This window comes from Artibeus jamaicensis, unplaced genomic scaffold (assembly GCF_021234435.1).
Source record: "Artibeus jamaicensis isolate MK-2021 breed Jamaican fruit bat unplaced genomic scaffold, CSHL_Jam_final scaffold_847, whole genome shotgun sequence".
Classification (NCBI taxonomy): domain Eukaryota; kingdom Metazoa; phylum Chordata; class Mammalia; order Chiroptera; family Phyllostomidae; genus Artibeus; species Artibeus jamaicensis.
In genome coordinates, this window is record NW_026522057.1 from 24334877 (window position 1) to 24348924 (window position 14048).

At 48.5% G+C, this 14048-nt stretch overlaps 1 protein-coding gene across 1 annotated transcript; it reads right to left on the reverse strand.

The window, feature by feature from the left end:
- Window positions 1–2696: 2696 nt before the first annotated feature.
- Window positions 2697–10009, reverse strand: LOC119064151 (arylacetamide deacetylase-like 3). Its single transcript, XM_037165742.2, has 4 exons — window positions 9842–10009; window positions 7361–7577; window positions 5777–5840; window positions 2697–3540 (listed from the first exon to the last, which is right to left on the reverse strand). Exons 1-4 carry the CDS (start codon window positions 10007–10009, stop codon window positions 2766–2768), a joined length of 1224 nt encoding a protein of 407 aa, XP_037021637.2. The 3' UTR covers window positions 2697–2765.
- Between the last annotated feature and the right edge of the window lie 4039 nt (window positions 10010–14048).

Here is a 14048-nt window from a genome sequence, read left to right on the forward strand (position 1 = left end):
GGGTGAAAGGACTCTTGCTGGTGGGCCTTGAGAAGGTGCCACATGGCTTTGGATTAACTGGAGATTGTGGCGGCGACACAGCGGGTGGTGCCAGGAGCCTGAATCGTGGACTTCTACTTCTTTTCCTGAGATATGGTACCCCTGACTGGGCAGAGGGAGAAGGGAGGACTGTGTGCATCTGTGGGTATTCTAAATGACTTGAGTATTTTAATGAAGATGTTGTCATTACTCTGAAGTCTGTAACTTGTAAATAAATAATTCCTTGTCTTTTCACCAGTCACTGGCATTGAGAGAAGTCTTTCTTTTGGCGGAGGGCAAAATGAACCTAGTATAGGGGGGACCCCCAGAGAAAAAGGGGGGTTGCTTTTGGTAATACTATACCATTAACCACCCCCGGGTCTGTTCTCTGACAATGACACATTTATACAACTTACTAGTGATCACCCTGCTATATCTAGTGCACATTTGACAGCTTACAGTTATTACAATATTATTAACTATATTTCCTAAGCTGTTCTTTCCATCCTATGACTGGTTTTATAACTGGCTGTTTGTATATCTTAACCTTTCCCCTTCTTCACCCATCCTCCTAAACCCTTCCCACCTGGCAGCTATCAAAATGTTCTTTACATCTATCGGTTTGTTTCTCTTTGGTTTAATTATTTATTTTGTTTTTAGATTACACATACAAATGAAATCGAGTGATCCTTGTCTTTCTCTGTCTGACTTACTTCACTTAGCACAATACCTTCTAGGTTTATCCATGTTGTCACATGAGGCAAGATTTCATTTTTTTATATGCCTGAGTAATAGTATTCCATTGTGCACATGTACCACATCCTCTTCATCCTTTTGTCTCTCAACAAACACTTAGGTCACTTCCACACCTCTCCTATTGTAAATAATATTACAATGGACATGGGCGCACATGTGTATTTTTGAATTAGTGATTTGGATTTCCTCAGATAACAACCCAAAATTGGATTTGCTGGGTCACATGGTAGATCACACTTAATTTATTATCTGAAGAACTTCCACAGTGTTTTCCCCAGTGGCTGCCCCAACTAAAAACCCCAACAGTGCGCGAGGGTTCTTTCCTCCACATCTTTCCTGGTACTTGTTTGTTGACTTGTAGTCTGCCTGCTATCAATAGATCTGAAGTTACCCATTGGATTTCACTCCACCCCAAGTTTCAGCACAAACTTTCAACTGAAAGCCTGTTAAAGGCATTCATGGGATCTGCATGCAGTCAACTTGGATCTTGGTCTAGTTAGGCCACTGGCCAACCAGAAACAGAGTCTCCTGAAGACCAGGTAAGGCAAGCATGGGAGCCTGTGTCTGGCTACTCAAGAAATTTTTACTCCTAAGGGGCAGGTGATCAGCTTGTCCAAGGGTCCTTGACATCTTTTGTCACTACCATGTACCTTCACTCAGAATGTACTTTGGATGCTGCAGGAAAGTTAGCATTGACATCCACCCAGTAGAGTAAGTGTTGATGTGAGGGAAGTAGTCCTGCCCTCCACCATCAGCAGTTCAAGCACCAGAAAAAGCTGACCCCACCTTCCACTCCAGGGATGGCATGGGACTTACATCTGGTCAGTTGGAACTTTCCATTCCATTGGTGGTGGCAACTGGCATCATTCAGAGAGCCCTTAGAGCCATAGAGAGGTAATGCGATTTCTTCTGGGACCACTGAGAATGAGGCAAATCCATTATAATGACCCTGGCACAGTGTAAGTATGGAGCTGGTCAGAACCACCATGTGCAGAAGCTAAAGGAAAGTAAACAGAGAGAAGCATAGAACAGAGGAAAGAAGAAAAGGTAGCTGGGGGCATTGTTTGAGTTCCTGCATCACACCGATTCTCATTTATCCCCCTGGCCTATACAGTCTCTCTGGTTTAGTTCAATCTGAGTTGGTTCTGTGTCCGAAAACAGAATTAGGCCTCCCTGCACATCTTTGCTTTCTCTTGGCTCTCCCTCAATTTCTCTCTGCTGACATGGTTGAGTTGGGTCAGACTCTGTCTTCATGGGTCTCTGGCTCAGCACAGAGACCTTTCCAACTCTTGTCTTCTGACACTTTGACTCCAACAGCTCCAGAGCCCCCCCAGTCAGGTGGTTCTGGGCTACTGTCTTCATCTGCCCCTAGCGGCCCACCACCACAGAAACTTGTCTCCTCAGTCTTAAATCTTTCAGCTCAGACAGTTCAGACTCTGAACTCCAGAGGACCAGCAGGGAGTGTCACCCTGTGCCAGGAGGAGGAGAGTGGGGCCAGTTGATCCACCTCCACCCAGCAGCCTAGACCATCAGAGCCAAGCCCCCCTGGCTAGATTGGAGAGGGCCCATGAGAGTGTGCATGGTGCCCCTGGGGGTGTCCAAGGCCAGGCAAGTGGACGGCCCTGTTGCTCACAGCCTGGATCACCTGGGCCATCAGAACTCAACCTCAGGGAGGCCATGGGCAACTCTTATATGCTCATTCACTCTCTTGCAATTGGCCAGTAAAAGGCATCTGCTCAAATTTTCCCACCGCTGCACAGACACAGAGAGGCTCACCTTCCCCCACCACCCCTATCTCACCTACTGCTTCTCTCCAGAAATCAGAAATGTGCTTTCTGGGATTCTAGAAACTGGAGCAAGAAAAACATGATGGCCTCCACACCCTCCCTCACCCCACTCAGCATCACCTGCATCAACAACAAAGAGCTCTATAGGAAACTGGATAATGGTGGGACCCATCCTCTCATAGCCCTCATGGGAAGGAAAGATGATCACAACCCCTTTAGAAAGTGGACCATGAGGTTTAGAACCTGCGTGGAGCACGGGAACTGAAAGTAGAACATGCCGAGCATGCTGAGCACTCCGTGAAAACCATCCTCCATGTGGTGCCAAGTCACAGGGACTCCCAGGTCCTCCAGTCTCTTCTTGTACAGCAGCGAATCGTCCCGGAGAGCGTCATACTCACAGCTCACAATGCAAGCTTCTGGGAGCTGAGACACTACTTCATCTTCTGCAATCAGGGGCGAGTTCATCAAATCCACAGTGTGGTTTGTCTCCAGGTAAGCATCCTCATTATGGGGCACGAGGGGAACTTCCTGGTAGCCTCTCTTCTTAAATCTCTCTGGGATGTTTTCTGAGCCCAGCCACTTTCTGTACTTCTCCCACACTTCCACAGGCAAGTGGGCACGTTTCATAATTATGCTGTTCCAGGAGGGGTGGATGTCCATGTAATACCGTAAACAGTGGAAGACAAAATTCCTGCTGAGCAGGGGAATGTTTGCATTCTGCTGGTAGGATGGGAGTTGAAAATCCATCATTTGGGTAACAGCATAGATGAGAATCTGAGCGCGGATTTTGGGGAGATCTGACCTGTTTATAAGTTTTTGACACATTACTGCTGCCATTCCCCCACCAGCACTGTCACCACAGACTACAACCCGGGCTGGATCCACCCCATACAAATCCAGGGACCTGAGGAAGTGGACGGTGGCCACAAGGCAGTCTCTCATTGGCGTTGGAAACCTATGCTTGGGTGCCTTGCGGTATCTGCAAAGGAATCAAGGAACATGGTTGACACTCACCACCATGGCAGAGTAGGAGACACCTCTGTGTTGCAATCTTGAGCCCAAATTTCTTCCATTAACTTCTCTTTCTCATCCCTGAGCAGGTAGATTAAGATCTAGGGCTTAAATGAGCTGATAGAAGTAAGGTCCTCAGTGCCTGGCCCATGGCCTCAGTAAGGGCAGCTGCTATTTCTACTGTCTCATGCCAATTTTGGGGACAGGCTGTGATCACCAGAGCCCTGTCATCCCCCCTATTATTGGTCAAGAACTGAGCTATCAGCAGCATGAGCCCCATCCTTCTGAACCTACCTGATGGTGCTGCCCTGAGTCACACCTGTTCTGTACATTTTGGTTTCATTTATGAGCAAGCCCTGGGTGGTGTGGGTTTAGATTTTCAATACTGCTGCCATGCTCACAGGTGTTGTGGCCTCCAGGTTTGGAAGCTAGAATGCTACCAAATGCACCCTGACTGGAGTGACTTATTGCTTGGCTGTCATCCTGCAAAGCAAAAGGTCACCAGTTGGACTCCCAGTCAGGCTACATGCCTGGTTTGTGGGTGCAGTCCCTGGTCTGGGAAAGGTCTAGAGGCAACCAATGGATGTTTCTCTCTCTCCTTTCCCCTCTCCCTAAAAATAAATACATAACATCTATAATATGTATATGTTTAAATACTGCCCAGGGCCACAGATAACACATGGGTCACCTCCAGATCAGCCTCCCCAACTCCAGCCATGGCTTCTCATTCAGTTGGCTGTTAGCACGTTGCCAGCCTGGTATTGCTAGAACTTCCCAATTTTCAAGAGTCCAGAAATCTGGGTTTTGACAGAGACTTTACCATTTTAAATGCTGGACTCCAAAAAGAGGGGGTTTGAGTGGCCAGGTGGCTCACTTGGTTGGTGCATTATCCTGTTACTAATGGATTGTGGGTTACATTCTTGGTTGGGGCACTTATGGGAGACACCCATTGGATATTTTGCTCTGACATCTATATTTCTCTCTCACACAGATGACTTTCTCATCTCTCCCTTCCTCTTCCTCTAAAATCAATAAAACACGTACCCAGGTGAGAAGAAATAGAAACATGCTTTGAGATGCACAAAGCTTCTGCCAGCCATTTCCATTCTGTTGCCTCTATTCTTAGCTACCTGGAATGCCAGTGGTTAACTCCTGATCCATGTTTACTTTGGAGTCCCAACATAACTTTCTTGCAGATATATCTGCTAGTATAGTCTACTATACTATACTAGTATGATGACTACTTGCTTCAGCACAGCCAGGATGGTAAGACACGTAGGGCCACCAACAGCATCAAGATGTCCATCCCTCTGCAGAAATGGCTTGGAGCCAAGAACTGTAGAGTGAGGCCCTTCCCTGGGTCTCTTCCCCTCACCCAGAACTAACTTCTGTACTTTTTACTCTACTAGCTACACCACAGGAAAGCTGGGAAATGTAGCCACACCAAGATGCTGGCAACTGATAGTTCTTCATGGCATGTGCACTTAAACAAACCTGCAGGAAAAGTGGAATCAGCAGGAGCCACCCTCCCCCAGTGTGACCATGTGTCAGGCAGGAGGGCAAGACCACTGCACTGCAGTGACTGCTCCTCATACATATGTCCACGTGGCCTGATGTGGAGGCCCAGGGAAGGGCAGCAAGGTCCACCAAGCCCTCTTTGCCTCTCCAAAGTGAGTGAGTCTCCAAGATCAGTTAGGACAGAGAGTGGGTTTTCCATGTTTTTCTCGCTTCCTTAGATGCATCTCACCAGGGCAGGTCTCTCGCCAGAGAGCACTCAGAAATGATGGGACCACAGTGTTTGCAGTTGTCCTGGTGCCTGTGCAGGACACCGTGGGCATGTAGTGGAAGGAGCTGCTAACTGTGTAGACTGTGCATGGCTGTTCTGTTCAACAAAGACCTGCCCACCCAAAAATGCTGTGCTGTGAAACTTGGCTGCTGATACCCTTAGCTAAGCCCACTCCCCAGCAGGCTTCCAAATGATGCCACTCACAGAATGCCCCATTGAATCATACCCACAGGATGCCCACAGGGAGGAATGCTCAGGATCTGCCTCTGTGTCTCTCCCCCTTCGTTCCTCTCCTCCTTGCTGGCTGCCCTCCTCCTCCATCCCTTTGATTCCCCTCCTGCCCAAGTTCCCACCTCCCTCCTGGTCACTCCAGGACTTAGCCTGGCTTCCCTGCCCTCTCACCCTCCCCTTTACTCACCCAACTGCTACAACCACGGAGTCACTCTCTTTGGACAAACGACAGCATATTTGTTGGTAATTTCCTAGAGAAGAAAAGGTTTTAAAATTGACTAGGAAGGCTTAGTGAGCTTCCTTAGCCTATCATGGGCTCTCCCTTCTCTTTGCCAACTACCATGGACAGAGCTCTTGGGTCCTGACTATTGGTTCACAGCATCTGAGAAGCTGTCTGGCCATATAGTAGAGTGCTTCTGTGTGTGAGCTCTGGATTCAGACCCAAGTTTGTGTCTCTACATTGCCTCCTCTTCACCTGAGCTGAAGGAGTGGTGGGCACAGCCCTTCTCTCCCTGAGGCTCAATCTTCTCATCTGTGAAATGGGGATAATGATAATCATGGGGCTGGGCAATGAGATAGTGCACATAAGGGGCTTCCCCCATGCTGCCACGTAAATGCTAACATTAAGAAATATTCAGTAATCAATATTTGCTGTTATTGTCATTTCTTATGCAGACAATACCAAAATCATGATTTCATTCAACTCCCCATTCTCAAAGGCTACTGCAATTGACCTTGGCATTCCACAGACTAGAAAGCACCATATAAAGACATTTTCCCCCTAATTTGTGCAGGTGGGGTTGGAGAATCAAGGTAAGAAAATGATCTCAATTGTTGGTTTTCTTCTTTCATTAATTTTTCTCAAATCTTTGGTTCTCTTGTGTGTTTATAGTAGAGTTTTCTGGAACCATTTCCTGATGTGAAACAAAATGATGTTTTAGTTATTTTAATTTTTAAAAATTCTTATTTCCAACTTAGTAGTCACACAACATCATGAAGATACTAAATGCCACTGATCTGTACACTTTTAATTGGTGAATTTTATATTCTGTGCATTTCATACATATAAACAAGTATGCCCTGCTTTTTTGGAAGTGTGTGTTAGCCTGCTTTGCTTTTACTAAACACCTACATTTTTACCTGTTTTTGGCTAACCAAAGGAAGACTGAAGGGCATTTTCACTTTTACCAAAAAGAAAAAAAAAGAAAGAAGGTGAAAAGCAAAAATTGCCTTCAGCTTTTGTTCCCCAGGGAGCCCTTATAGAAGCTGTGCCCACCACCCTCATTCCCATTCCAGCAGGCAGCGAGAGAGAATGAGAGAGAGAGAGGCTACCAGTTTCCCCAAATCAAACGCAATATCTCAGCATCCAGCCCCAGAGCTCTGATCTGAGTCTCTGAGCATCTGAGCTTTATCTGGGCTTATTTGGGGTATCCATTATCAAGGCATCTTCTGAAATAATTGCTTCTTAGCTTTACAACATTTCAGCTTAGGGAAGGTGTATGGAGACACCCTACTTTCACATTGTGAGTGAAACCTGCATAGACGTTTGCACAGATGCACAAGGATACTCCATGCATACCTCCGCACTTCCAGAAAGAGACCAATACCTGCCATATCTTGGTCACCTGAGCAATCTGGGACCCACTAAGGCCCTGGCATTCCCTGATCATAATGGCAGCCTTTAGATGCTGGGAAATTGACAGAAGTGCCTCCACCCACCCTGGTGTGAGGCTGTCACTCTACGGGCTGAGTCAGAGGGAAGGACTCTTACTCAGGCTCCCTACGATGGCCCCACCACCATGGAAGAACAGGACACCCCGCCGGGGAGTGCAGGAGGACATCTTGGGCTGGTACAACTTCACTGGGATAGTCCCAAAGCGGAGGTCCTTGATTACAACGTCTGGATCCTGCTTGACCGGCATTAGATCGTATACAAAGGAGATAAATTGGGGCATAGAGCAGATTCCCAATTTCTCAAAAATCATCCCCTGTTGGTGAGAGAAGAGGAAATGCAATGGGAAGAATTTCAGTGTGTCCCTGCTTCGGGCCATGCGTGCCTTCTGCAGATGGCTGAATGCATCCCACCCACAGAAAATCCTGCGCCCCCCTGCCCCAGCACCAGCCCAGTCAAACCCCTCTCCCCAACCCACAGACCCCAGCCCTACAAATCAAGCTCTGGTACCACCGAGGGGCCCTGTACCAGCAATGTCGTCCACACCCACGGGGTCCCTATTCCAGCTGGCATGGGTGTAACATCTCGACCTAGGGAGCCCCTCCAGGACCACCCCAGCCAAGGTGGCCCACCCAGCATTTGTTTGCTATTTTTAGATGTGATGACTGCACTGTGGTTATGTTTTTTAAAGGGGGGGGGGTAGAGAGTTGATCTTTTAGAGATACCTTCAGAAATATTTTTGGATAAAATAATTCAATGTTCAGGATCCACTTCATAAGGCAAAGGGAATGAGGGACAGGTTGGGGCCATGGATGAAGCAGGCTTGGCCAGGAGTCTCGAGTGTCAGGGGTGACTATTCTTTTACTATTGGTGCAGGTCAGAAAATTCGCATCATTAAAATAAACACGGGGGGCGTCTCTCCAGGCACCGCCTCTGAAGGGGTGCCCAACATGTGCCAGTACCACCTTGGCTGGTCATGAAGCCCGTGGCCTCACGGCAGGATGCTTTGGAATACACATGTAGGGACCAAGGGAAGGCAGTTTTATTTAAACAGTTATCAAAATATTGGAGTAAATGTGTGATATGACCAACATTGGCCTCCTTAGTGGCATTAACTGGAGAGATCTGGTGGCTGGTCTAACACCATCATCATCTGGAAGGAACACCAGGCACGTGTGATTTTTCATAAAATCTGCCACAGTTGTAACATGCGTGGAAAATAGGTGACTCCTCTTGGTGACAAAGTCGCCCACAGCTCCCATTATCACAGCTGTCATGTGTCACCTCATTTTTAATGGAAGGAAATGCTATATTTTCATTAGAGGTTACAATTAGCCCAATCAAATTCATAGACCCTTGCCCTGTCACCCTTTGGGTTTTAGGGAGCCCCTTTAAGAAGCCCTGCTGCACCCCGCTGCCCTGCCTCAGGTTCCTCACGGCCCTTGCCACCCAGTCACCCAGCTTGTGCATTGCTGTTACCCATCCGCCCACCCACAACTACCACCCACCCCTTCAGGAAGACTCTGGAATTTGACCTCTCGCCATCCCTGACCCTCTGAGTAGAACTGGCCAGCAGCACAGAGCAGTTGTCCAACACATCATCTTAGAAGAAAACAAATCGACACATTGGAATAGGCCATGTTTATGGAGAGCTTCAGGCCCTGAAACGCACACTCGATTCGTTGCCTCCCCACAAATGCTGGGAAGTGGGTACTGTTATTTCCCTGCATTTTGCACATGAGGAAACTGAGTCCCTATGTTGGTGAAACCAGAGTGCAGACTATGAACGTCAAGGGCAGGAAGAGTACAGGAGCGAATCATCAGCTCCTGTACCTCAGACCCGGGTGGGGGAACCCTCCAGCTCCTGAGTTCCTCTCCATTGAGGATTTCTCATGAGAACAGGCATTTGTAGTCGCTTGTGGTCACACAAGAGACCAAAGAAACGTGTTTTCTCTGTGCCGTTTCTGTCAGACTTCTGGAGTGTCACAGAAAATCCTCACAGCCAACCTTGGCGTGTTCCTCACCACCACCCATTCACAGGGGTTTTATTAAATCACACCCACCAAGAGCAACAGGTGGAATCTGACTACTGACAGACACAGGCTTCCATCTCTCCAAAGCAACAAATAATCTACTTTAAAGTCACGTTCTGTAGTTTTGCTCATGGTACCAATTTATGAATTTACTAGCATGTCTCTCTATTTTGGAGTCAGCTGGTAGATAGAAATGGGGACCCAAAGATTCAGAACAACTCGTTCTTGTCTTCGGGGCTTCACAGTGCAGCCAGTGCTGTGAATGAGAGAAAGCAGGAGGGGAGGCCATGGAGGGGAGCAGGCTGGGTTCTCTTAGAACAGGAATCGTTCTTTGAAGTTTGTGGCTATCTGCCCATTCAGCTTGCGAAACCCTGACAAGAGGTTGAGAATCACAAGTTACCTAACAGGAATTATTCAGGCTTGACAATATACTGTCAGCCTCTACCACCGTGACATTAGCGCTCATCCAACTAGACGCTTCTGGTACATTCTCCCCACTCTCCCCTTAGCCCTCACCATGAGGGAACAGAGAAAACACACAACTCACCCAGGTCACCAACAGCTGGAAGAGGCAGTGCAGAGCCCGCAGTCTCCCAGGGTGGCTGATGGCTGCAGGGATGTCTACAGTGAAGAAGTGGCTGCAGACGACCCACAGTCCTGCTCCCACAAAAAACACCCAGGCTGCCCCAAGGAGGACCAGCAGAAGGACCCACATGGCTCTCTTCCCTCCACAGAGGAGGCTGGGCTCAGCACACCCCACTTAGGACAAGCTACTGGGCCAGCAGAACGCCGACACTTATATCACAACTGGCCTTCCCCACCTCCTCATCCTCCAGAAGAATTGGTCCAGCCCAGGTGAGTCACAGATGTGCTTCTAACAGGCCCACAGACGGGGCAAAAGGGCCCTGCAATCCGACCCGGCTGGGAACAAGAGTTCCAAGCTTCCAGCTTACATCCTAGCACTGCACCTAGTATTGGCCTTGAAAAAGTCACCTGGGACAGTAAAATACCATCCTTCCTCCCGCCCTCTGATGCCCTGTTCCTCTCTGACCACACTTGCTATTCCTGAGTCTGCCCAGGAGGCCCCAAGGCACTTGTACTTAGTGTGGCCTGGGTGACACTCTTCCCTCCATGGCAGCTGAGCTCAACCTCTCCCTTACCTCAGGGCTCTGCTCACCTGTAACCTTCTGAGTGAGGCCATCCTGGGGAACCTTATTTAAAATGGTAACTCCCCACCTGATTTCTAATGCCAGTTCCCACTCCACACACACACACACACCTGCTTAGGTTGTCTTTATGGCTTTTACTATCACCTGAGATAACAAGTACTTCACTTGTGTGTTTATTGCTACACAATATAACCTCTGCTGGAGACAGGAATTTTGGTTTTGTTTTTGCTTTATCCCCTGGTGCTAAATCCAGGTTTGGTACGTAGCAGGTGCTTAGCAAAAGTCTACTGAAGGAGGAATGAATGAATAACACCATACTTTTCATTACAAAGCAGGAAACAATGAGCTCACTGACTTCTCAGATAACGTCACAGACTGTTTACAGTGTTGTGACAGCCTCCATCATTTATGGCAAAGTCCCACCTCCATGGCACTGATGATGACATCTCTCCTCCTACCCCACTCTGAGGTCAGAGTGGTGGGTCCCACATGGGAGGATGTTACCCTGCTGGAGCCATCTGGCGATATCTGGCAACATTTTTGGTTGTGACACGGTGAGGTGTGGGAGCTGGCACTAGCCTCTCATGGGCAGGTGCAGGGTGTTGCCAAGCACCCCACAATGCACAGACAGCCCCTACAACAGGAAGTTATCTGGTTCGCCATGTCAACACTGCTCAGGGTGGAAAACCCTGAGTTGGTGGGACTTGGGATTGAATCCTGGCTCTGCCAAATGGCAGTGCTCTGGACATGAGCAAGTTACTTACACTCTTTTGCTCCAGCCCATGTGGCTCAGTTGGTTGGAGCATCCTCCTGGAACCCACAGATTGTGGGTTCTGAATCCATGCCCCCTTCCGGCCCACTCCCCAGGGCTGGAACATTTCTCTAACCAGAGGGAAAGGAGTCTGAGTCTGCTCTTTGTCCCAGATGATTTGTTTTGCATCTTGGCCCACATTTTGCATATGCCTTTCATAAGAGAAACTTGTGTTTCCTGTGACATGTAGACATACACAATATTGACTTTTTTCTGTGTCCTGGTCCAGAGGTTCTAGCCAAGACCTGTGCACTGTCAAGGATAGGCTCCCCCCCCACCCCTCATCTTCCTCTTCCTCCTGCATATAATCACCAGAGAAAGCCTGCTCTTGGTGAACATTCCCCACTGCAACGACTGTGAGTGCCACCCACACACATGGTGCCTTCAGCTCTAATTTGCTCTAGGGTTTCAGATTCAAATATCCAACTGCCCTCATGACCTGCCCTGTTCTGCTCCACTTTTCTCCCCTCTCAGCATTGCACCACCATGGTTTCTTCCACAGTCCTTGCAATTGTCCACGATTCTTCTCTTCCTGGCCCTCCCTAAGCTGTTGAGTCCTGGCTAGATCCCAATCATGTCAATTGTGGGGGCAACTTCTCCGGGAGTCCCCCCAGTGCCACGGACACGCGTGAATGAATAAATATGGCCAAGAGAAGATGAGATCTGTTTGGGGGATAAAGAGTGGGCTGTGGCCAGTTTCTCAGGGGAGACAAAGGCCAGCAGCGGCCAGTTTCTCCGAGGAGAAAAAGGCCCCGAGCGCCCTCTTCCATAGCCTTTTATTGGGTTGTAATACACAGGAATACAGGGCGGCAAGGATCAAACAGTAGATAACATTTCAAAGAGATCTGAGAGCTTCAGAGTCTGAGTCAGTGTCTGTCAGGAAGAGAATTGCAGAAACTCTGGGAGACATACTCAGTTCCTCTCGGACCCTTCTCATATCAATGAAAGCACTCTTAGCAGATTTCACAGGTTTATCAGCAAGTCTTTGTGGTGCCAGATTTCCCCCCAGGACACCCTCTAGCAACTCGAGGAGCTGCACCCCTCCCCATCAGGTATTCAGGCTTAAGGGGATTAGAACCAGGAAGCACTTCTCCCAGAGAACATGGGGACTCGGGCTTTGTCAGAGTCAGAGCCAGGGGTGAGAGTTCATTGCTCTTTGTTGCAGCCCCCCCCCCCGAGTCCTTCCATGAAGGCCTCCCAGGTGATCGAGTCTGGCTTAGGTTGCCCCCCGCTGTGAGGGGTCTTACCCATCACTGACTTCTGCCAAGCTTTGGGGGCAGAAAGAGGAACTGAGGCAGCGTTTGCTACCAGAGACAGGCTTTGTCTCCTGCGGCTGGCATTCCAAAGGTCTTCTCTTGCCCTTAGCCACAGGGGGTAGAGATACAATTCCTGAAACTAGGCAGAGCGGTCTACTACAGTCAATATTCATCTTATTCTCAGTCCTTCCCCTCCAATCAATGTAGGACTTGCAATGATGTTTGTGTGGTTTTCCTGCTCATTGTCTCTCCAAGGAGATCACCCTTTCTAGCCTGGAGCCACGTCTGCTTCCCTCACTAGAGCATCCCCAGCGTCTGGCGCACACTGTAGGTGCTCAGTAAATAATCACTAATGGAGGAATGAATGGTGCCAAGTGACCTGGGGAAATGGTAACACGGAAAACGTGTCCTTTCTCTCTTTGGTGGTTTCTTGTAGGGGCTGGTGGAAGTGAGAGAGGGTGAGATTGACAAAGCACTGAAGTCAGCACCCACAAAATCTGAGTGACGTTTCCATCCAGGAAACCCTCTTTGACTCAAATCTCTTTAGGTTCTGCAGCCTCACTCTCCTCTGTGAAACCAGGTTCCAAAGGGGCCTTCACTGCTTGGTAGGGACAATTCCAGAACCCAGAACAGCATTTGTTCCATTTCTATGGATGAGGCAAAGAGGTTGTGTTTAAGGAAGTGGTTTGCCCACATTGGCTGGCAGACAGAGCTGAGATTCAAAGCCCATTCTATTGAAATCTGATTCCAAGCCCAAGTTCATCTGTTTCCAACCATCCACCACAATCCCTATACCTCAAGGCAACCACCAATGACTGTACCTCTCCCCTGAACCCACTCACATTATAATGAGTTTCCATCACATGGATGCTGAAAATACCTGAAAGGCCTTCCTGTGAGAAAGATTGGGTGAAAATTCTCACTCTTCGTAAAGATATAAACTCACAAGCTTCTTCTTTAAGAAATTCCATTCTCCCGAAAAAGAAAAGCAGGAGAAATGAAACTCACAGAGAGTGTGGAGCATGGGTGGAAGTAAGCTGGTCCCACAGGGCACAGAGAAAACACACGACATAGGGGGTGTTGGGCACGGACCGTGAGTAAACCGGGGCTTAGAGACACGGGAAGAAATGGCATCAAGTGTTCCAGAGACACAGTAAGCAAGACAGTAACTGCACAACATATGGAAAATAGAGTGTACAGACAGAATGTGTGGAAGGGATGGAAAGGTCAAGTGGTAAGTCACGAGAATGCCATGGCTGAATTCACAGCCACGTCACCCAAAATTGGTCACCCATCGGTGACACCTGATGAGGCCCCACTCTGGCCACCCATGTCCTTCCTAAAGAATGCAGATAAAATTCAGATTTACTCCGCAAACTGAGAAAGGAGCCAGTGCTGTGCCCAAGGATGCCTCCTCTTGGTTCCCATCAGTGGAAGATGTATGTTGGCTCCAGGCCCCCTCCAACTGTGGGAACCCCACTGGTCCTCTTAGGTACACCAGCAGAGGAGAAGGGGGAT

Bases quoted from the DNA above. Each gene is read 5' to 3' on its own strand.
- LOC119064151 (XM_037165742.2), bottom strand. From the start codon at position 10,009: ATGTGGGTCCTTCTGCTGGTCCTCCTTGGGGCAGCCTGGGTGTTTTTT. The intron at 7,578-9,841 runs GTGAGTTGTGTG...TCTCACCAACAG, and splicing joins TCCAGCTGTTGGTGACCTGG to GGGATGATTTTTGAGAAATT. The intron at 5,841-7,360 runs GTAAGAGTCCTT...TTTCTTCTCTAG, and splicing joins GGCCATCGTAGGGAGCCTGA to GAAATTACCAACAAATATGC.